This window comes from Gopherus flavomarginatus, chromosome 25, assembly GCF_025201925.1.
Source record: "Gopherus flavomarginatus isolate rGopFla2 chromosome 25, rGopFla2.mat.asm, whole genome shotgun sequence".
NCBI classification, from domain to species: Eukaryota; Metazoa; Chordata; order Testudines; family Testudinidae; genus Gopherus; species Gopherus flavomarginatus.
In genome coordinates this window covers 13711217-13737858 of record NC_066641.1, presented here as the reverse complement: position 1 = coordinate 13737858, position 26642 = coordinate 13711217, and the positions used below count along the sequence as shown (strand labels likewise).

General features: G+C 55.8%; 1 protein-coding gene across 2 annotated transcripts in view; it reads left to right on the top strand.

Annotated features, from left to right (window-relative positions):
* The window catches only part of JUP (junction plakoglobin), a 49991-nt gene extending 27016 nt beyond the window's left edge, over positions 1-22975 (top strand). Inside the window, exons 1-15 of one of the 2 annotated variants that reach the window (XM_050935220.1) lie at positions 3667-3753; positions 4443-4666; positions 6157-6413; positions 7269-7507; positions 8274-8475; positions 10855-10999; positions 12276-12379; positions 16288-16626; positions 17192-17347; positions 17903-18022; positions 18289-18439; positions 19052-19173; positions 20136-20175; positions 20954-21112; positions 22117-22975. In XM_050935220.1, the coding sequence (XP_050791177.1) occupies positions 4450-4666; positions 6157-6413; positions 7269-7507; positions 8274-8475; positions 10855-10999; positions 12276-12379; positions 16288-16626; positions 17192-17347; positions 17903-18022; positions 18289-18439; positions 19052-19173; positions 20136-20175; positions 20954-21087 (2226 nt within the window). In that variant the 5' untranslated portion in view covers positions 3667-3753; positions 4443-4449 and the 3' untranslated portion in view covers positions 21088-21112; positions 22117-22975. Of the gene's footprint in view, positions 1-3666; positions 3754-4442; positions 4667-6156; positions 6414-7268; positions 7508-8273; positions 8476-10854; positions 11000-12275; positions 12380-16287; positions 16627-17191; positions 17348-17902; positions 18023-18288; positions 18440-19051; positions 19174-20135; positions 20176-20953; positions 21113-22116 lie in introns of those variants that run through there. The other variant, XM_050935219.1, reaches the window with a different exon arrangement.
* Positions 22976-26642: the final 3667 nt, after the last annotated feature.

The following is a 26642-nucleotide window of genomic DNA, read 5'->3' as shown; positions in this document are numbered from 1 at the left end:
CATTTGGACTTCTCTTTGAATTCTGTCCCTGCGTTGGTTTGTCTGAATGCTTTGCCAGGCCCTGGGTCTGATTCGTTCCCCCTTGAACGTGGTTCTGTGCTGTTCATTATAGCACAGGGCTGCCTGGGAACTGCTGGTGGTGCTCAGACATGTTTTCACCAAGCCCTTGCAGGAAAAGCAACCTTGGTAACGAATCCTGAGCAGACCTCGTCCCGACGCAGCAAGGTGCAACCCCCAATTAAGATCTGGTGCTGCCACCCAACGCCCTGACTCAGACATCAGATGTGCCACTAAGTCAGCCGGCCGAGGGAAATGGGAGTCAGGGTTTTACTAACTTCCTGCCAGCTCAGGCACCGAAATGGATTAAGGCTGCATTGTAGCTTTCGCGGGCTGGGCTGTCCCATGAAATTGCTTGGCTTGGACCTGTTCCTGGGTGGAGGGGAGCAGTCAGCAGAGAGCTCCTGGTCCAGCTCCTTCCACGCATGACTCAGAGTATTAGTGGAAGGTGATAATTAAACCTCTCCTTTGGACGTGCATGTGGCTGCCTCTACCAGTCAAAGTTCGTGCTCCAGTGGAGCCAACAGAATAGCTGCTCACTTCTCTTATCAAGTCTGAAACTGTGACTCATCCCTCCCTTCCCTGACTTGTTGTGACTCTGTGTCTGGGTCACAGGCCATGCGGAGGGCGGACTACGGATCTCCTGATCTCAAAGGGCCCCCCAAACCTTGGGAGTGGGATTAAAGTCTGAGTGGAGCCTACCGTGGCCATAAAAGGCAGCTCTCCTGCCTCTGTGTGTCAGCCTGGGTCACTCTTGACCTGAGCGTTGTCCTGAGCAATCTCCCCTCTCCCCGGAGAGCAGAAAGGTTCCTTTGAGGAGCCCAGGAAGGGGGTAGAGGAGGGGACTCCTTCCATCTGGGAGTGTTAGAACCCCACCCTGGATGCCTGGTGGGACTGGGGAAATGCATAGCAGCAGGGGAATGGCCTTCATTGTCTCCTAGTGCAAACCACACCCGGGCTTTTTCCTGGAAAGCTTCCGATGTGTTTACCTAAGCTGTCCCCAGGGCAGGGCCCTGCTTGGAGTCATCTGTGGCATGGGCTGTTTTTCTCAAATAATCAGAGGGCATAAACACATGCTGATGCTGGGGGTAAGCAGCCCCGTATAGAAGCGTCAAATGCTTTAGTGGATCTGTGCAGATGTGGGGAAAGCGAGGCACAGAGTTTTGTCTGACACGAGCTGGAAGCAGGCAGGGTTAGAGCTGCCCTTGCTGCCAGCCAGCCATGCTCCAGCCCGTTGAGCCTTGTCCCCCGTAGACCCTCTGGGGTGGGTCTGAGGAATAGCTCTGCAGAACGGTGTCCTGCTCTCAGTGCAAAGGCTGGGGCTATAATCGGGCCTTTCGAGAGAAATTTGTGTCCCAGGTATGTCCAGTTCAGTGGGGCCCTCCTCCCATTTCACCCCAGTTGCAGAGGTTTCCGGGCCCCAGTACAACTGATCCCTCCCACCCCAATCAGCCCTGGCTATAATGTACTCCACTTGCTTTGGAGAAGTCACTCTGTTGCAAGCCAACATGCAGTCCAGACAATAAGCAGCAAGCTCCTTGCTGTCTGCTAAACTCTCTTGCCCAAATTCTTTAGCCTGGCACTCCTGCTTGCGAGCCCACTGCAGCATGCTGGCAAGGTGGGACTTAAAGAGCTATGAAGGGGTGAGGCTGGCAGGGCTGGGCAGGGAGGAGGCCAAGCATTACTCAGTTCCTTGTGGTATTGCCCCAGAAATGCTAGGTGCTTTCCAGGTGAGCTGGACAGTGCCCTACTTGCATATGCAGACGGGGCTGGGGTCTGGTTTACTGCTCATCGCTTGTTTGGAGCACTGGGCTGAAACTCAGCCCACTGCAGAAACCTCCCCCCCCACCCCGTCCTAAGGACCATAGGGATGGCTCCATTAGTCTTGTGCCAATGGGAAGGAGGCAAGTGACTCTGGAATAGGCCCTGTTAGCATCCAGACATCGCTGTGCTGGGGTGGGGGTTTGAGAAACCTGCTTTACCACCTGCAGTACCTCCCGCCTCCCTCCACATGCTGCCAACTCCTCACCAATAACACAGCTGGATTGCAGAGATTCCAGAATTCCTTCCTCAGGGTCTGGCTGTTGCTTGGAATTGGGGACCCTCCTGTCCTCTGTGGACCTGAGGTGCCTATTAGGATTAGAGGATAATTTTCTCCCCTAACCTGAGAGGATCACAGGACAGCCGCTCAGCTGGCCTGAATAGAGTCTGGGCTGTCAGCTCCGAGATAAGTAGCTGTTGTTACCTCTTGGTATTTGGCTCAATGCACAGCTGGGCGGAGCAGAAACAAATGCCAGCTGGAGCTTTAAATAAAGAGAAATGCTGGGTTAAAGTAGGGTAAACATGGCTTGCAAGGAAGCACACTTCCTTACTGAGCCGGCTGAGCATGCGCAGCCGCTGTGTATGCTTCGGCTGTGGGTTTGGTTGGCCCACAGCACCGGTCTGGGCTTTATTAACCTCCTGGGATTGTCTCTGAGAGGAAGCAGGTTCCATCTTAGGTCAAGCGCTGAATGGCTGTGCTCTGCTAAGAGAGCAAACAGACGTTCCCCCTCCGAGCTGGCCGGAGACCCACCAACTCACTGGGTGTAGGCCAAGCAGCTGTTAGACTCACTTAGCTGCTAGCAGCATGTGCCAGATTCAAGCCAGTGACCTAGAGGTGAAAGCTCCATATCCTCTTCCCAAGCCTCTGAGCTGCCAAGTCTCAGCTGAAAGCACCCATTCAGGTGACTAACGAGATCAGTCTCGCCCCGGCTCCCGATGTTCCCATTGTTTCGCCAGCTTCTCTCAGGAATGCGTCCTTCCTGTCTGCCAGCATCTGAAGGAGCCCCCTACCCAGAGAGCCACCATGATTAACCCGCATTCCTATCCTGGGTGTGTCTGCACCCAGCTGCAGCTGCTCTTCTCCATTAACCCTTCAGTGCAGCACTGGCTTCAATTGCAGCATACAGAATGTGCATCTGAGTAAGGTGACCAGCTGTCCTGATTTTATAGGGACAGTCCCAATATTTGGGGCTTTTTCTTATATAGGCCTCTATTGCCCCCCACTCCCGTCCCAATTTTTCACCCTTCTATATGGTCACCCTGCATCCAGATCCCATCCTGCCAGTGTCCATTTCCTTGCTTGCCCTGCGTTTCTCCGAATACCTCTGTAGCAGCTGTCTGCCCTCCTGGAAATGTGACTGCTCTAGGCAGATCTGTGAGGGCCATGGGCCTGAGTCTGACGTGAATCCTGAGCAGCCTGACCTCAAGTCTGTGTGGAATCTTTTGAGGCTGTGCAGGGTGTGGGTGGGCAGGGGTTATACTTGAACAAAGTGCATTTCCACTGTGGGAAAGGCTGGATTCCCAGTTCGCACTTGGCAGAAATGCTGGAATCAGTCAGCACAAGGGATTCCTACCCTGATGCAGGTTCTTTGTGGCCGTCCCCACCTTAATGTCTGAGCAGGGTATGGGGCTGGAATCTGGCACTCCCTTGCGAGCCACTCCTTCTAGCAGCATGGGGCGGTGGCTGCTTGGGCGGGAGAGCTTGGCGTCTCCTCCCCCAGGAGCTGAGCCGGCTGCTGCCAGCCCCAGGAAAGAGAGTGGCTCTCCTGTATGGCAGTTTAGAGGAGACTCTGCAGAGCTGTTTCCATTCGAATTCCATCACTAGGGGTGTAAGATCTTGCCTGGAGGTGCCGATACCTGGCTTATTGCATCCTGGTAAGTACCTGCCCTGGGATGGTGGTACCTGTTCTCCTGGGCATCTCCTGTGGCATGGATACAGCAGCTAGTCTTAGCCCTGGGTCCGGCACCCAGTTGGAGGTCATTTCACTAGGACAGGCTAGTGTGGCTTGCCTTATTTTTAGAGGCACTCAGGCTGTCCCAGAAACATCTCTGAAAAGCCTGTTTTTATTCTGAACTCCAAACCCTTGTGGCTGGCTTCAGCTTTCTGCCAGTTCGTCTGTCCGGAAACAGCTCTTTAAAAAGCTCCTCTGTGCTGCCTGGAATAGCAGGGGATCTGTCCCTCGGCACGGAACGTTCTGCACACGCCTTCAGGAACCGAGAATGACCCGCCCTCTTCTGCAGCGAGTAATGGCCATGGGGAGCAGGAGCTTTACTCAGCCACAGTCTCCTTTCATGTTGCAACACGAGAGGCAAAGTGCTGAGCTGTGGGATTCGTCATCTTGGTTCATCCTTTCATCTGCTTAATAAGAAAAGCTGCAGATAGTGATCTCCGCGTGTGTGGGCGGGTCACGGGCAAGCAGCACTTAGCTACTGATTGTGTTAGCCTGGGTCTGTGAGGGGAGGGGGGTTCTGGCCTGGAAAGCTGTCTGCTGGGATTCAGAATCTGGCTCCTTTTGCCCATGTACTGGATGGAGTCCGTAACTTCCCTCCCCTTCTCCCTGCAGAGCAGCAATGGAGGTGATGAACATGATGGAGCAGCCGATCAAGGTGACGGAGTGGCAGCAGACCTACACCTACGACTCTGGCATACACTCTGGGGTGAACACCCAGGTGCCGTCGGTCAGCAGCAAATGCATCGCGGATGATGAGGACCTCTACGCCAAGCAGTACACCATCAAGACAACCACCTACAGAGAGGCAGGGGGCCAGGGCCTGGGCCCAGCGGCAGGTAGGGGACACAGAGGGCCAGGATATAAAGTTGGTGATGAGGATGGGGGTTGTGCATTAATTCTAGTGCTCCATCCCAGCCTTTCTCCATCTCCCTCACAAAATCTCCCATGTCCTATACTTGATCTACTCCGCTCCATAAATCCTTTATTTACTCCATGCCTGGGCGGCCGCTGCAGCTTAAAATACCTTCCCCTGTCTCCCTGCCCACGTGAACTGTTTGGCAGCACGTCTGAGTGCAGGAAGGATCTCCTACAGAGAGGGTGTTTTATGGCATAACCACATCTCTAATTCCGAGTTCAGTCTCCACGTATGCCTCAACGGCGCTTTAAGCTGCGTTCTCAAGATAGGAGCTGTCTGATCCCAGCCTAGTGATCAGCCATCTGTGCCTCTCAATTACCTGGCTGCTCAGGGACTGTTTGCAAAACTGTTCCCAGGCATTCAGCTTGTCGTTTGCACAAAAGTAGCTGGTGATGCTGCAACTCTGGCATGTCTGAAACAGAGGGGAAGAAAACTAGAGAAATATTCCCCTCCTCCCCCTTTTCCCTGTATCCCAAGCACCTGCACATTGTCAGCAGAGTGACAGCTGTCTTAGCAGCTACAATACCCAGGCTGGGCTGGGCTGAGGAGGGGAGGGACAGCTTCTGTGACACGAAGTAGAAGACCCTGGCTCTGTTTCTCTCTAAGGAGAGAGTGAATCGTTGAACTCTCACCTGCCAATGCTGGACTCGGTTCTAGTGGTTCTGCCCTGTATTTATCTCTGAGTAAAGGGATCAGGTTACTGGCCCCAGATGGTACATCTCCCTTCCCGCAGAAGAGGTACAGTGCTGACAGAGGAGGGGAAGCGAAAGGTATTTCCACACAACAGCAGCAGAGCTGCAGCTGTGCTGCTTCAGCCTAGATATTTCCTGCAGCATCAGAAGGGGGTTTCCATGCAGGCAGGTAACCCACCTCTCCTGGGCTGTGGCTAAGTCCGCGGAAGAATCGTTTTTCACAGCCCTTTGACCAGGCCTTACAGTGGAGTAGCTCAGGCCCTACTCTGGTCCTGAGGCTGCACCTAGGCAATGGTGTGATTTGGGGTAAGTTTGTCTGCTAGGAACTGGACCACAGCCACCAGCTGTTTCCAGAGGCTACAGGTGGCAATTGGTGGTAAGAGCTGGATCTGTCCCAACAAACCACACAGTGAAAGGCCTCCAGATGCCATTCCAATCCCCTGAGCCAGCTGGTCCCAACTTGCAAATATGCTTAATGTTTTTTAATTAACCGGCCTTGTGTGACAATTTCCTAATTATGCTGCCTAATTAAGTGTTCCCTTATCTCTGTGCTGCTGTATCTGTTTACACCGTGAAGCACCAGCTCCTTGCGGGGGACGGGGAGATGCTGACTTTACGGGCGTTATTTTGTTAAGCTCCTGCTCAAAATCTGGAGGCCTGGCAGTGAACTCTGCAGAGCTTGGGAGTTTAACATTCCTGCCCCCTCTCCTCCCTGCAGCAGCAGACATGGAGTCTCAGCTGGCCATGACACGGGCCCAGCGTGTCCGGGCTGCCATGTACCCAGAGACTGTGGAGGACCGATCCCTGCTCATGACCACTCACATCGAGGGCCAGCAGACCAATGTGCAGAGGCTGGCTGAGCCCTCGCAGATGTTGAAATCTGCCATTGTGCACCTGATCAACTACCAGGATGATGCGGAGCTGGCCACCCGGGCCATCCCGGAGCTCACCAAGCTGCTGAATGATGAGGACCCGGTAAGGGATTAAACTCTGCTCAGTGCGCGCTCTTGTCTGGGGTGTGTTCTGGGATCAGGCTGCAAGCCTCCTAGCTGCGTGCTTGCCTGGGAGCGTAGCTCTGGCTGGGGAGGCTGCTGCAACGTGCCTGGGACCTCAGAGGAGATCCAGCCAATGCTGACCAACGCCCTTCTCCTTTGTAAAGCACTGTAGTCACGTGGCCCATCAGCCCTGCTGCAGCAAGGGGGAACCCGACCCAGGACAGCTGTGTCCTTTTACATCTGTACTCAGTTCTTCCCCTCCCCCTCCTGTCCCTTTAATACCTCATGTGACCTTAGTGCTCCTGGCTTTGGCCAGATGGCCAGGCAGGGCAGCCTGCACCCTAGTGCTGCATAGATTCCAAGGCCAGAAGGGACCCTTGGGAGCTCCTATATGTGCAGGCCAGTGAACTGCCCCAAACTAACTCCTAGAGCAGAGCTTTTAGAAACCCCCTGATGCTTTGCGTTGCACCCCTGGCTGCTTCTCCCTTCCCACCCCCCTGCTGTGCCAGAGCATCTGAGCCCTGGCTGCAGCCCGTCCTGCTGCTGTGCGTTGTGGTACCATTTCGTTAAGTAGCTGCCCTCGCACAAGTACTCCTTGTTCTAGCTGTGCAGGCTCTCAGCCCCCTGAGCAGAGTCTTTCCTACCGCTCTGGCCCAGCATATCAGTAAAGTACAGTGGATCCAGCTGTCGCACGTGCAACGCTATCCACCTGAAAGGCAGGAAACCTCTTCTGGCTTCTTTAGTGGGAGACTGAGCTCCCTCGCTGCTCTGTAATCTCCTGGTTCGTAGTGTTGGCTGGGACCCCTCTCCCATCAGCAGCCTTCTCTCTCCCCAGGTTGTGGTCAGCAAAGCAGCCATGATCGTGAACCAGCTGTCCAAGAAGGAGGCTTCGCGCCGCGCCCTGATGCAGTCCCCACAGATTGTGGCAGCGGTGGTGCGTGCCATGCAGAACACGAGCGACTTGGACACAGCCCGCTGCACCACCAGCATCCTGCACAACCTCTCGCACCACCGTGAGGGGCTGCTGGCCATCTTCAAATCTGGAGGCATCCCAGCTCTCGTGCGGATGCTCAGGTACCAGGCAGCAATGTGCTAGAGTGACTGCTGGTGCTGTGCTCACCCAGAGTCTGTTCAGTAGGACAGCTGCTTGCTGTATAGGGTGGCTGGAAGTGGGAGGGAACAGAGCCAGGGCAGGTGAGAGGTGTTGACAGCGCTCTGGCGTGGCCAGTCTACTGGCATTGCAAAGCTCGTTGTCTGACAACTTCTGCAGGCTTAGCTGAGCCCATTCCTTAGTCAAAGAGGAATCTTTACTTTCTCGCTTGGCCGCTCCTCTGCCGAGCTGACTACCCAGTCTCCTGGGCTTCTAGCGCTTTGCGAAATCCAGGGACTCCCTCCAGCTGGCCATAGTGGGGATGCCACAGTCATCTGCTTTGGGCCCTCCTGGTGTTGTGCTCACCAGTGTGGTTTAAGCGGTGCTCTCCAAGTGCCTGCTGGGCTAGTGAGGCGCGAGCTAGGGACAGCACAGTGCTCGCTTCTGTTCCATGTGGATCCCAGGGGGACTGAACTTTTCCAGGCACCGTGCTTCGATGGCCGCCTGCCAGGGGGCCACACCCAACTGGCATAAAATGGTGCTGCCTGCAGCAGCCCTTCCATTCCTAACATGGCAGTGCAGTCTGCCAGAACTACACATTCCAGCATGCAGTGCCCGGTGCTGCTCTGCGGCCTGCCTGCCTTCCCATGGGCTGTCCTCCCTGTAGCAAGCACGAAGACGCCCAGACGTCCCTCGGCATTCAGCCACCTCCTGCTGTGGCCTGATTCCCCTTCATGCTCTCGTCCCTAGCTCTCCGGTCGAGTCGGTCTTGTTCTACGCAATCACCACCCTGCACAACCTGCTGCTGTACCAGGAAGGTGCCAAGATGGCGGTGCGCCTGGCCGACGGCCTCCAGAGGATGGTTCCCCTGCTGAACAAGAACAACCCGAAATTCCTCGCCATCACCACTGACTGCCTTCAGCTGCTAGCCTACGGGAACCAGGAGAGCAAGGTGAGCCTGCTGCCAGCCCTGGCTCCTTCCTTGCCTTGTAGCATTTGTCCCGTGGCTGCCAGGATCCGGGAACAGGTGGGAAGTGGAGGCTGCTGTCAGTGGACAGCCTGGCCTGCATTCTCAGCTTGTCCTTCAATTAGAACCAGCGAAACTGCTGGGGTGAGAGCGAGGGTGGAAGGTTCGAACACTCCCTGTCCGCTCGTGCAGGGCCCGCTAGCCTGGATACTTGGTACCGCAGCGCTGAATGCCGCGCTAGCTCAGCTCAGCTGCAGCAGGTGAGCGGTTCTAGCCCAACCCTCTCAGTCCATCCTGCTTCCCATGGCGAGTTTCGCTCTCCTGCTAGACTTGTCTAGGCTGGAAGGACAGTACAGAAATGTGTTTATAGCCGTAAAGACCCTCTTTTTCCCTACTCCTATGTGACGGTAGTTGTGTGTAAACACTCCTGACAAAGGCTTGTCTGCCTGGAGTAGCACAGAAACACAGCGTTTATTGCCAGCAGGTACTGCCTGCTGCGTGTGCAGCGGAAACTGGATCTCCTGTTACAGACGCCAGAGAAGTTACTTACAGGGAATAGTAGCAAACCCTTTGGGCTGCTAGTTAGGCCGAGTCTACGCTGTGGGCACTGCAGCAGCATAGCCATGTCTACACCAGGAGGGAGGGGGGCTGGGCTGAACTGCAATGCTCAGGGGTGGAATTTCTCATACCACTGGGTGCCGTAGCTGTGTTGACCGTACTGAGTCTAGACCAGGCCTAAGTCTTAATCCTTTTCGGGCCGAGTGGCTGGTCTGCGTGAGGCTCTTGGCGTTTGGGTGGGGAAGTTGCACTGAATTTGCTGCACACAAAGTGCAGTGGGCCGTCTAGTCTAGTGTCCTGTGACTTTAATCCTGAAAGTTTGAGTCAGATTTAAACTGCACAATGGACCTGCAGACTATCCTGGTGCCCTGGTTATAGAATCACAGAAATGTGGGGCTGGAAGGGGCCTTGAAGTCAAGTCCAGCCCTCTGCACTAGGGCAGGACCACGTGAACCTAGACCATCCCTGACAGGTGTTCTTAAAAGGCTCCAGTGATGGGGAGTCCACAGCCTCTCTGTGAAGCCTGTTCCAGAGCTGAGCGACCCTGAGAGTTAGAGACTTTTTCCTAATAGCTCATCAAATCTCCCCTGCTGCAGACTAAACCTGTTACAGCTTCTCCTGTGGACATGGACAGTTGATCCCTGTTGTCCTTATAACAGCCCTTAGTATGTCTGCCAACTGTTCTCAGGTACCCCCTCAGTCTTCTTTGCTCAAGACTAAACGTGCCCTTCGTAGTCCGGGTTTCCTCAACCTTTTTAACCTATTTTGTTACTCTGCTTTGGACTCTCTCCAATTTGTCCGCATCTTTCCAAAATGTGGTGCCTAGAATTGGACACCAGACTCCAGCTGGGTCCTCACCAGTGCCATGTGGAGCCTGACCGTTCCCTCCTGGGTTTTACACACAACACTCCTGTTCATACACCCCAGAATGAGATTAGTCTCTATCGCAGCTTCGTCACGGCAGTGACTCCTATTCAGTTTGTGATCTGCTAGAACCCAGCTGCCTTTCAGTGGAAGTACCACCTAGCTGGTTAGTCCCCAGTTTGCAGCTGTGCATTTGATACACACGCACCCCCCTCCCTCCACACCCTCCAAGTGAAGTACTTTGCACTTGTCTTGGTTGAATTTCATCCTGTTGTTGATTTCAGACCAATTCTCCAATTTGTCAAGGTTGGTTTGAATTCTGCTCCTGTCTTACGAAGTGCTTACAACCTTTTCCCAGCCTGGTGTCACCTGCACATTCCATAAACATACTGTCTGCACCGTTATCCAAGTCATTAATGAACATCAGGAATAGCACTGGACCCAGGATTGACCCCTGTGGGACCCCACATCCTGCCAGTTTGACAGCAAACCATTGATAGCTACTCTTGAGTCTGGTCTTTCAGCCAGTTGGGCGCCCACCTTTCAAGTCATTTCGTCTAGACCACATCTCCCTAGTTTGGTTATGAGAACCTCATGGGGGACTGTGTGTCAGAAGCTTTCCTAAAATCAAGATATTGCATCTACTGCTCCTGCCACCCCCTAGGCCACTAGCCCTGTTATATTGGGCATGGGAGCGGGGGAACAATTTTGACGTGTTTTGACTTCCAGTGCGGAACCGAGCTGTGAGGCTCCCATTCACGCGGAGTTGGATCCAGTTGAGTCAGGAGAGCAGAGCAGATGTTCCTGCTAATGCAGTAGTGCCCTGCTTGGTGGCTTAAGTGTAAATGTTAGGGGTTAACTGGAGTTCTCTGGCAGCACCTGATATCTGCAGACACTCTTTGTGGCCACCCTCTGGAGAGCTAACGGTGCTTTCTCTTGCAGCTGATTATTTTGGCCAATGGGGGACCCCAAGCCCTGGTGCAGATCATGCGCAGCTACACCTACGAGAAGCTGCTCTGGACCACCAGCCGGGTGCTCAAGGTCCTGTCTGTGTGTCCCAGCAACAAGCCTGCCATTGTGGAGGCCGGTGAGTGAGCCCTGCGAAGGCGGGGGGTGGGCCTGAGCTGGAGGGGGCTGGTTCAGACTGTAGCTGGAGCAAACTGGGTTGTGGCCCTTTCCAGGCACCGCTGGATACTTGCTCTCTTCCAAGGCACATGCCCTGTCTCAGCCTCCGGGCCAGCAGCAACCAGCAGCATTGGGCTCCTACTTTGATGTCAGTTATGGCTTGAGAAGTCCCTGAGCTGCTCTGTACCGTGCTCTGATTCAGCAAGATGTGATGTGGATTTAATTTAGATTTGTCACATCACTTTGCTCTCAGCTGTGCTGCCTGTTACTCTTAATGAGGCCTTCATCAGAGACCCTCTAAGATGACAGTGTTAGTTGTAACATCCTAACACTTCCCCTTATTAAGCTTCCCAGCTCTCTCATCCCCTTCCATTGCAGTGAAGTTAAAAAGCACCTCTGGCAGCTCTCCCCAAACAGCACCTGTCCCCCAGTGCTCGTGCGCATGTCCCCCGTGTGACCTTCCATCCCTGCAGCTTCCCTGAGCACTTGCTGTGGGGTTGGTCCCTCTAGGTTTCCGTACGACTGTCTAGAACTTCGTGTTCTAACGCCACCCGGTTACAGTCCCCGCTATTGCTGCCAGGATGCTGCCCACGCTTGTCACTCGCTCGAATGCCACGGAGTGACAGTCTGTCTTGGCACATCCCTTGCCATGTTGGCTGGGTCTCTGCTCCCATGGCCGTCACCTGTTTCCAGAGAGCTCGTATGGAGGAGAGGCATTTCCCAGAGGTCGTAGTAACTGGTTCCTCTGGTGCACAGACGCCTCTGACGGGAGGTGGACCTGTTAGCGCTTTTACTTGAGGCGCGGGCCCTTTATGGAAGCAGCCAGTGCAGTAGCGAAGCTACAGGGATGGGTTAATCTCTGATTAGTGTCTTTGTGTCAGGGTTGCCATCCCAGCCTTGCCACGAGTTGGGCACTCATACTCTCTGGCTTCTTATACAGGCCAGTGGAAACTTTTTGAGGACAGATGCTGGTTTTTTGTGCTGAGACTTGTGCAGACACATGTCCTCCCCCAGAAGCGAGGGGGCAGAATTGCTCCTGGCCCTGCTGGCCAGCTGTGTTGCTGCCTTTGTGTCTGTACAGTACAAGGAGAGAGGGTGGCCTCAGACTTAGTGTTGCAAAGGGCTCTCTGAAGAGCCCAGACCCATGTGTAGCCTCTCTCTGAGAGCTGACGGTGCTGGGTGGCTCGGCTGTTGGGGCTAATTGCAGCTGGACTGAGCTTTTGTGTTCCCTCCTTCAGGTGGCATGCAGGCTCTGGGGAAACATCTCACCAGCTCGAGCCCGAGGCTCGTACAGAACTGCCTGTGGACCTTGAGGAACCTCTCTGATGTGGCCACCAAGCAGGTGAGTGCACAGGAATCCCAGGCGTTGTAGGGGCCTCAAATAAGCATTTCCAAGGCCTGTTCCTGAATAGACTGTAGAGCATTAATCACCTGCCTGGTGCTCTGAGGGGGGATACCTGATCTTAGCCTGTTCTGCGCTGAGCCCAACATCCACACTCCAGAGGGGATGATGTTTCCCAGCTTTGACTCCCAGAAGCAGCTCCCTTCACAATCTGGTTGCTATGGTATGCTTGCCATGGGGCCAGCAGGAAGTAATGGAAATCCTAGAAATGTGGGACTGGAAGGACCTTGAGAGATCCAAGTCCAGCCGCCTGAGCTGGGGCAGGGCCAAGTAAACCTAAACCCTCTCTGACAGGTGTATGGTCAACCTGCTCTTGAACAGCTCCAGTGACAGGGATTCCACAGCCTCCCATGGAACCGTGTCCAGAGCTTAACTGCCCGGAGAGTTCTTCCTAATATCTAATGTCCAGTGAGCCCATAACATGTCCTACTTCCAGTGGCCATGGAGAACAATTGATCCACGTCCTCTTTATACCAGCCCTTAACGTGTTCGAAGATTGTCTGGTCCCCCTCAGTCTCCTTTGCTCAAGACTAAACATGCCCAGATTTTAACTAACCTTTCCTCACAGGTCGGGTTTTCTAAACCTTGGATCCCTTTTATTGTTCTCTCCTGGGCTGTCTCCAATTTGTCCGCAGCTTACCTAAAGCGCAGTGCCCAGATCTGGACCCAGGACTCCAGCTGAGCCCTGACCAGCACAGAGCAGAGTGAGACAGTTACCGCCCGTGTCTAATGTACAACACTCCCGTTCCTACGCCGCGAAATGAGATCAGCCCTTTTTGCAGCTGTGTCACATTGACTCAGATTCAATAGGTGACCCGCTAGAACCCCCAGATCCTTTTCAGCACTAATTCAGCCTACCCGGTTCTTTCCCAGTTTGCAGCTGCGCGTTTGATTTGTTTCCTTGCCAGCTGAAGTACTTTGCACTTGTCTTTGTTGAATTTCATCTCATTGATTTCAGACTAATTCTCTAATTTGTCCATTTGTTTTGAATTCTAATCCTGTCCTTCAAAGTGTTTGTGACTCACCCAGCTGGGTGTCATCTGCAGACCCTCTCATCAGACTCTCCACTCCAGTCTCCAAGTCATTAATGAACATATTGAATGGTTCTGGACCTGGGCCTGAACCCTGCAGCATCCTATTAGAGGTGCCCTGCCGGTTTGGCAGTGAACCATTGATAGATTGTTCTCAGCGAGTAGCTTTCAACCAGCTGGGCACCCACCTTTATAGTAACTTTATCTAGACCCTTTCTTTAGTTGGCTTATGGGACTCTTGTGCGGGACTGTCAAAAGCCTTGTTAAAATCAAGGTACATCCCATCTACTGCTTCCCCCGTCCACTGGGCTGGTTAGGAAGCCAGCATTTGACAGGGTAGTGCTCAGGATCTCCCAGCAGCCGTTGGGGGCCAGTTCACACGAGGATGGCAGTCTGTGCTCTCCTTGCCTGTCTGACTTGCACTCCATCTCCAGGACCCAGTGGGGAGAAGGCGAGCCCTTCCCCTGCTGCAAGCCTGTGAGAACATGCTGCTGGGCGCTGCCAGCCCATTCACCGCGCCCACTGGGCTGGGGCTAGGAGCCAGGCCAAGGCGTCAGCACCCTTGGAAAGGCGTCTGTGTTCCTCTGCTGCAGAACCGGTGCTGGGGCTTGCTTCTGACTTCCCAGGGCTGGTGCCAGACTATTCCAACACCTGGCGAGGAAGCCATTGTTTGTCAGGCTGATAGTATCTGTGGAAGGAGAGTGGGAGCAAGGCTGGGCAGGGCGGGGTGCAGTCCGGATGAGGAAGACGCCCCCAAAGTTTCCCCAAGCTCCTTGCTTTGACACCAGGGGTTCCGCTGACAGACATGCCCCCCCTCCGCCGCCTTTCCACTGCTTCCTGATGTGTTCCCCACATGGTGCTTGGCCTTCCCCTCTCCATGGATTAGGGGCTGATGCAGCATGGAAAGTATTTCGGATCGTTTTTGGAAGGCATGTAACTCAGTCTCCAGTGAGATTAACAAATGAAACATTTGGTGGTCAGGCTCTGCCGAATAGCAAATAGGAATGCAGCTTTGTCTACTGACTTAACTCCTTCATGTCCTCTGTCTAACCAGGACCCAAGACCCCCATCCCATCTCCCACTGTCCTTCTGGCTATTCTTAAATCCCACAGTCGTGCCACTAGTGACCCTCCCGATCACCCAATGTGCGCGTGCTGGCTTGCCATGCTGCTCTGAACAGCTGGGGATTGTATCACTTGCATGTTTCCGGCAGGGAAACCTGGCGAAGAGACTAAACTCCTAAGTAAAGCTGCACATGTCTGGCACATCTGTCACTCATGCTGTCCAAACAGTACGGAGAGCTAGCTATGGTTACAGGAGTCCAGAGGCCTGGGACTCTTGTTCTAAGAAAACATTGCCGCGAGCAAGACTCTTACTGCATTGGGACACCCTGCTTGAGCTGGGACAATAGTTGGCCTTTGGTATGGGGAAGGGTTGTTGAATTGTGCATGTTCTCAGGTCTGCTAGAGTCTGCCAAGCCGTAGACCCAAATAGCACAGTCTTGGGGCCCCAGAGGGAGCCTGGTTCCCAGGGGAAGGACAGCATCTGGGTGGTACCTTGTAAGCTTCGCTCTGAGGAGTTAAATGGGCAGATCTCTGGTGTGACCAGATAAAAACACGCCAGTTTCCTGCTGCATGCTCCAAGCAGGGTTTGAGGGAGAGCAGAGAGGTGGGGGGATAGTTTTCAGCTTTATAATTCTCCCTTGTGAGGGCCCTCCAGGAAACGTTCCCGCCTGCTGAGGTGTCGCTGTCTGCCTGACATTCCAGCTGATGGCTGTCTCGGTCCCACGGGCGCTCTGCCCTCTACCATTCTAATCTCCCTGGCACGAGGGTGTGGGTGAACGGGCTTGGTTGGTGTGAATGCTGTTCAGAGGAATGCGAGTCTTTCACTGTCTTCCCCTTCATCTGTACAATGCTGTGCATTGTCTCTACCAAGCGGCTACGCGTCCTTTGAGGCTGTGTCCTGATGGTGTGCAATTGGGGTTCTGAATCCCTGACCCTAAAATGATCATGTTCCTCTAGCTCGCTTGAGGGTGGGGACTGGAGCTCGCCAGGCCCTCTGCAATGACACCCGTGTGGTCATCCAATGCTGCTTGTGCCTAGGCAGCAGGGACTGTGTGTTGACTCCTCCCCTGCCAGCATGCTCTGACAGCAACACTTGCTAACTTCACCTTACTTCTCCCCTCTCCCCTGAAGCCTGGCACAGTCTGGCTACGTTCCCCAATGCCAGAGCTGCCATCTCCCTGAAACCAGCTTGCCAGGCTTCGGGCTAGCTAAGCATTCTCATGGCACGTGGAGTGGGATATCTCCAAAGCATTGGGCTGCTGACTCCCAGGCCTATTGGCCTTCATGGGCCAGGGCTGTTGCCAGCTTGCATTGCTGGGAGCTGGCATGAGGGCTCCTGTGCAGCTGTAGTGAGGTGTATGGTGAATCCGGTGACACGTGGCCTCCTGTGGCACCTCCACCAATCCGAGCAGAGATGGCTTTCCCAGCTCCCCGTGGCCTGATGCAGCCCCTTTGGCAGAGGATTCACTGCACGGAGGCTCCTGCTTGATGTGGGATGGCTCAGCTGTGTGAACAGACAAGCAGCCCTGCTTCCACCTTATCACGCAGTGGGGCAGGAGGGAGCAGAGCTCTGGGAAAGGACCTGGGGCTATTTACGATGCAGCTTGTGGGGGCTGCAGAGCTGAGCCCAGTGAGGAGGGGACAGGCCAGGCCTAGTCTGTTGGCTTGTCCGTGCTGCGGTTGGTGGTCTCCAGGGGAAGGGGACAATGTGGCGACATCTTGCCTCTACTGTCACCTACTCCCTGTTCTGTAGGAGGGTCTAGATGGTGTCCTTAAGATCCTGGTCAACCAGCTGAGCTCGGACGACGTGAACGTGCTGACCTGTGCCACCGGCACCCTCTCCAACCTGACCTGCAACAACAGCAAAAACAAGACCCTGGTCACGCAGTCCAACGGGGTGGAAGCCCTGATCCACACCATCCTGAGGGCGGGTGACAAGGAGGACATCACTGAGCCGGCTGTCTGCGCCCTGCGGCACCTCACCAGCCGGCACCCGGAGGCAGAGATGGCTCAGAACTCAGTGCGGCTCAATTACGGCATCCCAGCGATCGTCAAGCTCCTCAACCAGCCCAACCAGTGGCCGCTGGTCAAGGTAAAACTGCAGGAGGGGCTGTGGGGAGATGCTGGGGCTCAGAGGAGCTCTGCCTGATGCCCAGTGAGCCATGTTAACGTCCCCTGCTGAACTCCCTGCGGAGGAGAGGGCGCTCTGGCTCCCTGTCTGCCCCCAATCGCGTGCTGCAGGCAGTAAGAGAACGGGGCTGGGGCTGGTCTCTTGAATCAGTATTTGTCTGTCTGCTCCCAGCAGCAGGGAAGTAGGTGGATCCCTTTATGGAAATACTGCAGGCTGACTAGAGGCTTAAAAGCCACCACCTGCTGCATGAGCTGTGTGAGTGGAGGAAGGTGGTTTCTCGCTGTAGGTGCTGGCAGGTAGCGGCTGGCGCCGGTGAGCTGGGGCGGCTGGTTCTGAACCCCCTGCCGAGTGTGTACAGAGCTGGTGCCGTATAGGCTCTGCAGCCAGACTCCTGCTGGGGGCACAGGAGGTTAAAACGCCAACAGTCCTGCTCCTGGCACATCAAGTTCCTCTCTCGAATGGAGAAGTCCTGAGCGCCTACAGCTGCTGCTGCTCTGTCTGATGGCCTCTTCCTCCTCTCTTCCAGGCCACTATCGGTCTGATCCGCAACCTGGCCCTGTGCCCGGCTAACCACGCTCCGCTGCAGGAGGCTGCCGTGATCCCTCGCCTGGTCCAGCTGCTGGTGAAGGCTCACCAAGACGCCCAGCGCCATGTAGCAGCTGGCACACAGCAGCCGTACACAGTGAGTACAGATGCGGGAGGGGCCAATGGCCGAGCAGGGGAACGCCTGCCCGGTGTCCCAGGGTTCCCAGAGCACAGGGCATTGCTGAGTTGGCTTATTCTGGAACATGAAGCCTCCACTCGGCCCCTGGACACCCCCTGGGTATTGCCCGGCATGTGGGTAAGGCTGCTGTAACCGGGCCGTAGCTACAGCAGCTGCTCCTGCCCCCGGTGACTGCCCCTGGCAGCAGCAGCGGCCGTGTGCGCGCCAGAACGGGCAGTGGTGCAGTTGTCTTCCTGTGAGCTCTGGCCAGGCCCTCCGCACAGTGCTGCGGGCATGGCAGGCCTAGGCCCTCCCCTCCGTACAAGGACTGGTCTCTAAGCAGAGGCCACTTGGTGTTCAGAGCGCCCCCTGCTGGGTGATCCCTGGAGGATGTAACTACTCTGTCAGCAGGCATGTGTGGGGCAGAGGAGCTGTGCGCTATCCTCCCCCTCCGGCCATCTACCTGGCCTGTCCTGTGGCGTTGTGCGTTCCACACCTGTCGCCCCTCAGTGCTGATCACTGCTCCCTTTGCAGGATGGAGTGAAGATGGAGGAGATAGTGGAGGGGTGCACAGGAGCCCTGCATATTCTGGCCCGGGACCCAATGAACCGGATGGAGATCTTCCGACTCAACACGATTCCTCTCTTTGTGCAGGTTGGGCTTCGGGTTGCAGCACAAGGCAAAGGTGGGGGTGTGGTGCTTTCGGGAGGCCCCGGTGGCTTGTGGTGGTCCAGGTTGCTCTGAGCCCCTGTGCGTCTGATTGGCACGTGCAGGAACTGCCAGCTGCCTCGGGGCTGAGTGAAGGGAGCCGGAGAAGCGGCTCGTGAACAGCCCTGCAGTGGCAGAGCTCGCGGTGCCAGGAGTGGGGAGGCGGCTGCAGCTCCTGTCACCTCACACTGCTTCTTCTTCTCCCCCGACAGCTGCTCTACTCCCCGGTGGAGAACATCCAGCGAGTGGCAGCCGGAGTGCTGTGCGAGCTGGCCCAGGACAAGGAAGCTGCTGACACGATTGATGCCGAGGGGGCCTCTGCTCCGCTGATGGAGCTTCTGCATTCCAGGAACGAAGGCACAGGTGAGCCAAGCCAGCTGGAGCCGCACGTTCGGAGCTGGGACTCCCAGCAGGGTTCACACCGAGCTGCTCAGTCAGCGCCTTCAGCAGTACCTGGTTCTGTCCCGTTCTCGTTTGGCTGCCTCGGGGCCGCCTCCATCTGGAGAGTGGGTGCTGTGGCATGCCAGCTCCCGGAGCCAGCGTGCCACCACCAGGCCCCCGAGCCAGCTGACAGGGTCCCACTGTCTCCTACACTCGGTGCCCTCTCTGTGGCCCTCTCTGCAATACACAGGGCTGCTAGGCCAGGAAACGCTCGTAAAGGAAGTGCTGTTACCTCGCCCCCCCAACATTCCTTCTCACACTAGACTCCAGCCCCAGGGTTTGGAGGACAGCGCACAGGCCCTGCTCCATGAAATGGTGCTGCGGCACCGGGGACTCTGGAGCTTGGAGGCTTTTGGGAATGGGGTGGGAGAGCTACTGTGACAGTCCCGTGGCGACAGGAAACGTAATTACATGCAGAGCCCCCCACTGAAGTGAAAATCATTCAACCATCTGCCCGGAGAGGAGCGCGGTTCCCTCTGCCATTTGCTGGCATCTAGACGTTTCCCCTTTCAACGTTTCCCCCTCTTTGTCCAGCCACCTACGCTGCGGCCGTGCTGTTCCGTATCTCCGAGGACAAAAACCCCGACTACAGGAAACGCGTCTCCGTGGAGCTCACCAACTCTCTCTTCAAACATGACCCTGCCGCCTGGGAAGCTGTGAGTGCCTGTTTGTTTGGGAAGGGCTGGGGGCTGCTTTTCCTTCTCGAGCCGTTCGGGGCCAGCTCATGGTCCTTGGGAGTGCCACAGGGGCTCTCCCCTCCCCTGGAGCTGAGCGCTATTGTCTTCCATGAGATTGTTCTCCTGCCACCCTGCCCACGAATGGGGTTTGTACCCAGGGCGTCTGGGAGGCTGCTCGGCTCCGCGGGTGCCTCCGTGGCTCAGAAGGCCCAAGGGAATGGTCCCTCCTCAGGGGATTCTAGAGGCTCCTTGGTTAAATGCATCTGTCGTAGAACTTGGGCTGGGAAGAACGTGAGCCACATCCGCATAGCCCTGAGCGCGTGACTGTCTGCAGTGGGAAGGGTGGGGGCCGGGCAGGCAGCGCATGGGGGTGCCTGTTCCTAGGTGGGAGGGGTTAGTAAACAGAGGGCTTAATGCTTGTGCTGTGGGACTCAGGGCTGGAACATCTAAGCTCCATTTAGAAACTGGTCCAACGTGCTCCAGCCACCACCCTTGAGTCTCCCTGCACTGGGGCTGGTGGGCAAAGGGGCACCGTGGCAGCTGGGCTCCCTGTTGCAGCAGGCGTCTTTTGTTGGCACAGAATCCTGGCCACAAGTGGCCTCTTGGGGCTGCTATCAGCTCGAGCTGGACAGATAGTGATGCGCATGCAGCATCCCCAGGTAGCGAGGCCCTGGCCCCACCCCGTGCCCCAGGAACTGTGATTCCTCCAGTAAAACAGCTCAGCACTGGCACCACCCCAGGGGCTCCAGGAGCCTTCGTTGCTCCAGGCAGGGAGCTGGCCAGAGACTGCAGGGACCCAGCACCACAGGGTCATGTTACTCTCCTCCCAAAAGCCCTTGCTGCCAGGAAGAGCTAATTCCCAGCATGGGCCTGTTCCAAGCACCATGAGAAGGCTGACCCCATCTGCGCCCTCGGGTTACCGGTGTGTCTCTCCTCCCTAGGCGCAGAGCATGATCCCGATCAACGAGCCATACCCGGAGGGTAAGTGCTGGGCGTGCGCTTAGTTCAGAATGCCAAGCTCGGCAGGGTCGGTGCCTGCCGGGGGTCCAAACGGTGTGTCTGAGCTGGGGGCCCTGCTGGGCCACTCGGCCGGAAGCATCCGTCAGGCTGCTGCAGCCTTCTGCCTCTGCTCCTCAGCATGGCATCACTTGGGCTGGCAGCAGGGCCGCAAGGGCTCTGTGAACGTCTGGCTGGCCAGGTGCTAGTGTCCGGGCACAGGGGAACTCAACACTGGGCTGTGAACAAACGCAGGCCCCAGGTGGCTGGCAGCGTGGCGCTGCCATGCTCCGTACGTTGAGCCTCCTGGGAGCCACAGCCTCACTCGAACTGGAGCAGGATGGCTCAGCAAACTCGAGTCCTGTCAGCGTCTGCTCCCCTCTGGAACATGGTGCTGCTGCCTGTAGGCGAAGCGTAACGCCGGGAGCTTTGCTGTCCCCCCGGCCAAGGCCAGCTGGGGCTTTAATTCCTCCTGCGTCAGGGCACGGACCAGCCTCCAACAGCGTCAGGAAGACACTTTCCCTGGGGCCGGTTATTCCATATCTGGCCATGGTGGGGGTCTCCTGCAGTATTTGGTGCTGGCACCTGTCAGGCCTTGGCCTCGATGGCTCCCAGCTCTGACGCAGGCTTGGTGGCCGGGAGGGCGGCTGTAATGCTCGGATGGGAGCTGGAGTGTCCCCACCTGAGCACGGAGCTGGTGCTAATTCTCTGCTCAGTGGCTGGCGTACAGGCTGACAGCTGCCCTCTCCCCTCTGCTGGCTAGATATGGACGCTGGTTATCGTATGTATCCGGGTGACGACGCCTTGGACATGAACATGGATATGGACGGAGACTACCCCATGGACACCTACAGCGATGGCGTCCGAGGGCACTACCCCGAACACATGCTTGCCTAACCCGTTCCTCAGGCACTGCACAAGGGTATGGCCACCGCTGCCTTGCCTATGGGGGAGCCAAGCTGGGAGGGGAGGAGGGACTGCCTTGACCTGGGCAGCAGGGAGGGAATTGTTCTGCTCCTGTCTGAGACTGGAGGAGGATGGCTGTGCTGAGCTGTGGCTGATAGCCTGGTGTCTGGTGCACAGCTCTGGGACTGCCAGGCGTTCCAGAGCACATCTGCTCTGCCAGCGTGTCCTTCCCCACCTCTGGGCTCCTGGGCTAGGGCCTGGCAGGGGGTTTAGCAGGTCAGCAGTCCCCAAGCAATGAAGAGAGTATGTAGCGCAGTCTGGGGTGAGGCTCCCAGGGATGGGACACTCCTCGTCTCCAACAAGAGGGCAGCAGACGAGCTTGGCCGAGCTGCAGTCCACATGCCAGTGGCTGGCCGGGATGAAGGGAACGGGAGGGTTTAAGAGCTGAGGTGCATGGCTGCTGCCATCCTGCAGACCAGCATTTCCACTGTTCCTGGCTGCTTGGGGGCTCTGGGGAAATCACCCCTTCTGCCCCCTAGTGCTAGCTCCAGACAGTCCCATGGTACTGAGAGCTGTGCACCCCTCAGAGCAGGCCTGCGTTGTGCAGGAGGTCAGACTGGATGAGCATAATGGTCCCTTCTCACCTTAAGGTCTATGAGGTCTCCATGCCCTCCCAGCCCCTTCCCCACAAGTCTGGCCATGGGTAGCTGGGTTAGTTTCCTCTCTTCCATTGTTCCAAGCGAACGGTGGCATGGGAACCATTGTCCAGCTGCCTGCAAATATGGCCAAGCCATGGCATGGCTGCCTGCTCTACCGTGAGACTGGGTGGAGTACCTAGGCGAGGCTAAGCCGGACTTCCCCTCCAGCATGCCTTCTGCCTTGGCCAGTCTAGCCCCAGAGAATCCAAGTGCCTGGGGTTCCCCTAGTCCTCGAAACGATCCCCCACTCTGATAGAGCTGCTGTTCCCGCGTCACACCCCGTCAGCTGTCTGACACGGCCCTTCCTTCTGGTCTGCTGCAGGTGTGTTCTCTGGCCAGAAGAGGGTGGCTCCAGAACCGAGCGCCTGCAAGAGGGACTCGGGAGACAGAAGTGCCTGAGACAAACTTTTCCATTCCCACCAGAGGCTTTATTTTTAGATTTGTTTTATTTCTTTTTTGCTGTGGGTCTGTGAAAAAGGCCCTTTCCTCCTGAGATTGCTTCAAACACCCTCCAGCCAAGCCAGGATACTGTTTCTGAAGCTTTAAAACACGCGACTTCTGCGTCATTATCAAACTCCATTGGCATAATAGTAATAGTCTTTTCTATAAATATATATTTCTTTTATTTTTTAATATGGTGCAAATGGCTTTTGCTGTCTGATTTTAAGTTCATGCTTTTTAACTTCCCACTTCCTGTTCTGTGTTTAGCATTTAACAAAAATGATCTAACATTTTAAAGTGAGCCTTTTGCTTTCCACGAACTTTAAATTAAAAATAGCAAATCCAGTGAGTTTGCAGAAAACAAAAGGTGCTGTGTTTTCCCGCAATCTTTGTTCTAGCCCAAGGGATGTGTCAAGGGCTTTATTCCTTCCGATCAGACGTGGGTGAGCAGAATTTCAGTGTAACTGTCCTTACGATAGAGGAGTGACTCTAACCGCTAGAAAATGTGTCCTTGTAGCAGTCAACTATTGCACAATTTAACCTGACTCTCTCCTTTCTGGTGAGTGGTGTTTCCTTCCCCTCTCTTCATGCATTTTTAAAGCAACTCTAGATCTGATGGCTTACTGCTTCCGTTGGAAAGGAATGGATGTTCTTGGAATGTGGTTCAGGAACTGAGGATTTTATTATTTCTGTAAGTTTTTTGTATAGACCAAAGCAAAGAATAAAACACCCTAACCCCATGCTGCAGTGAGCTGATTTTTCTACTTGCGCCAGCCCCTGGGCCATTGGCATTTGTTTGGTAACGGCTGCCACCTGGAACTGGGGTACCACTGAGTGCCCCTGACCCACCAGCCTGGGCTCCCTTCTACACTGTACTGCTATTGACAAGCCCTCCAGGCTTCAGCCTGCACCTTCACCAGTGTCCATACAGGTAGGGACACACCCAGCTGCAGAACATGCAGGCAGGCTCTTTAACCAGCCCCTGCATGGGAAGGCTTTAGCTAGGGCACCTCCCAGTTCTTAAGGCCTGCACCCCCTCAGGAGTATAAATCCAAAATTATGCCATCTTGTGCTGCCCAGGGAACTGTACAGCATAAGCTCATAAAATTCACCCCCTCCCTCAGCATGGTGGGGAATATGCAACAGCTTCCTCCCTGAATTATGAATCCCACACACTGGTGTTAGATAAAGCAAAACCAAGTTGAACTACAGAAGATTAATCTGTTTGCTATCACTTATAATCTAAGCAGGTTACCCAGCAAATATACAAATACACTAAGTGGATTGGCTATGAATAGCAGATCCTCCCCGTAAGTGATGACACAAGCAGGCTGCCGATTCTGAAGGGGCAAACTGCACTTGCTCACAGCTTGGAATCCCCAGGCATTCCATACACAGGCTAGAAATCCCTTTCGCCTGGGTCCAGCCCTTCCCTCTGTTCAGTCTGTGTCAGGTGTTTCCAGGAGTTTTCCTGAGTGGGGAGTCAGTGAAGAACTATGATGTCACTCCCCTGCCTTATATAGCTTTTGCATATGGCAGGAACCCTTTGTTTCAAATCTTGGGTCCCATGCCAGTCAGTGGGGAAAAATACTGACATCCCAAGATGGAGCCTGGCACCAGTTGACTTGGTCACATGTCCTGTAGTGTCACGGCAGCCATTACCCTGTAGCATCCTCAGGAAGGCTCCCCAGGTAGGAGATGAGTGTCTCCTAAGGCCTGTTGTTTTCGTTAACCTGATGGGCCCTTCCCAGCCAGCCATCTAGACTGAGAGGCTTTTGCCTAGTGGGCGTTGTCCAGGAATAGATACGTGTGAAATAGAGAGTCAATATTCATAACCAGGGGGGCAAAAATCCTACATGCATACAAATAGGATAATCATAATCAGCAAATCATAACCTTTCCAGTGACCTCACCTGCCTTATTTTGCGTTGTCATTATGCCGTCGTCCTATCCTATCACTGAAGAGTATGGGGTGCAGAGTCACAATGGGATGTGGGGGAAGAGTCTACCCGTTGCAGCGAGTGTGGCAGGCTGCAGTGCTGCACTGTCGCTTGCTGTGCTTGGCCCCCACTGCCCCCACCCCCCCAGCACTCAGTCATCAGCCTGCTGACTGTACAAGCTACTCTTCCGCTTAGTAAGAAGTTAGGAGGTAAAAGTCCCATAATTCAGATGTTTGTTCATTAGGCAGCATCTCCGCGGTGTCTCATGGCTTGTGTGATGAGCACTGGGGGAGAAACGTGCTCGTTGCCAGCGTCAGCTCCCGTGATTGATAGGACTGAGGTGGGATGGAGCTGCAATAGCCTGGGTTTAAAAAGCCGATTCACTCCAGCCTAACCTAGCTGCTGTGTTCTGGGGGACAGACAGCGAGAGGAAACGTTCCCCCTGAAATGCCAGCTGCTGCCTGAGGCTGCCCCATGAAGGTGCGCCTGGGTGCCGGAGGCCAGAAACCAGCTATTTGCAGAGTTACCGACAAACGGAGCAGCTGCCTGGCTGCTCGCAGGCTCTGTGTTGACACCCGTAGCTGGATCACAGCACAGGGAGTTGGCACCAGGTGGTCATGGGATTAGGGGCTTGAGAGCAAAGTTTTTCCAGCTGTAGGAGAGGGTTTCCCTTCCCAACCCCTCTTCAGGACGTGGTCAGCTTGGAATCTACGATTTCCAGCAAGTCCAAAGTATTGGACTCTCCCAGAGTCCCCCTGCTCACCACTAACCACCACCACCTCCATTGCTGAGCTGGGGCTGCGTCTCCGGCAGTTCCCCATCTCCACTAGTGCCAGGGAAGAGGAGAGGGAGACCTTCGGGCACGCAGCAGAGGAGGGCTGGTGCTGCTGAGTGGCCCTTGGGAGCTCGGCCTTTCCTGGTTACTGGGAGAAGGCGAGATGGCGGTCAGAGCCTGGAAGAGGCAATAGGAGCCAGATGAACTCTGCAGCCAAGGTGTACCTGTCATGCAGAGCATTTCCTACCATCCAGTCCTCGTGGTGGGGCCTCCACGATCCCTGCCCTTGCCCCTGCTGCCTGAACTGTTGTAGGCAAAGGGGTGATGCCAGGGTCTCTCCCTGTAAGCCAAGTCAGGGCAGATCAGCCCTCAGCTCCACAGTGTGCTCAGGACCGGGGAAGGGCAGAGGGCACTGTCCTGTTGGGGTGTTCGTGGCACAGGGAGACAGTAGCAAAGCCCTTGTGTGGTTCCTTGTGCTGCCCACGGTCTCTGGGCCGTGCCCTCCTGTGTTCGGTAACCTGAGTGATGTGGAATATGGGTACTCTGAATACATGGGTTTATTCTCCTCTGGCCTGAGCCCCACCACCCGTCTCCTGGGGTAAGTCCTGCCTGGGCCCCAGCAAGGGAGGGTCATGAGCAATATGCTCTCCCAGCTTCGCCACCTCCTCTCTCTTCCCCCTTTGCCAGGCCCTGGTTGCGCTGGGAGGGCAGGGAGGCTGTGGCAGCTCGACACAGTCGCAGCGTTAAGTCCAATCTCTGGCCCCAGGTTGTGTGTGGGCAGGGGGGGCGGAAGAGAAGGGTGAGTCACAGGCAAAGACTCACAGGCCTATGCCCTGGGTTCGGGGGAATAGGCAGCTGAGGGGCCCACTCTTTCCTAGCTCCCCCTTGTCCTTCTCTTCCCTCCCCACCCATGCTGGTCCCAGCCCCGACTGTGCCGTAGCAAAGCCCATTTCACGCAGCCCCCAGTGAGGCTTATCAGCGGGGTCCATCTGCCCCCCGCGCTCAGCGCCGCGGGCTGCCAGCCATGATCAAAGGCAGCAGGAGGGAAGCAGCAGCCGTTCCCGTCTCACTCTCAACATCAAACCCTGGTTCCAGCTCGGCGCTTTCTGCCACCCAGGGTCCTGTATTCTGCCTGAGCCAGGAACAAAGCTGGGGGGAGAAGATGAAATGGCCCCGGGGAGGGAGCTCGTGGGTAGCCGAGGGGCTGCTGGGTTGGGTTCCACGCACAGCTCGGGGAGTGTGTGTGTCCTGAGGGGTACGCAGGAGCCTGACCACAGGATGCTTGAGTCCCATTACCTCTGCCTGACACCAGGCATGTCTCTTAATCTGTCTGCTCCCCCTCCGCGCGCTGGGTCTGGGGCTGTCACAGCCCCGGGGTCCCCCATGCACCTTAGCTCTACCCCTCCTGGCTCACAGCACTCAGAGGCCTTGTCTGCTGCTGTAACTCTCAAAGGGAGGCAGCTTCCAGGAGATTGCGTAAGGCCCATTTGTTCTGATGAGCAGGGGCTGCCCCACCGTAGCTGCTCAATCCCCCTGGGCAGTGCCTGGAGTAGAGACTTTCCCAGGCTCTGCTACAATGGGCAGCCCCTGGGTGGGAGCTGGCAGTGCCCAGAGCCTCCTGCCAGCCTGGCCTGGTGCTGAGCATGGTGGCTCTGCCTGGCCCAGCTGCTGGCTGGGTGTGGGAGCAGGCCC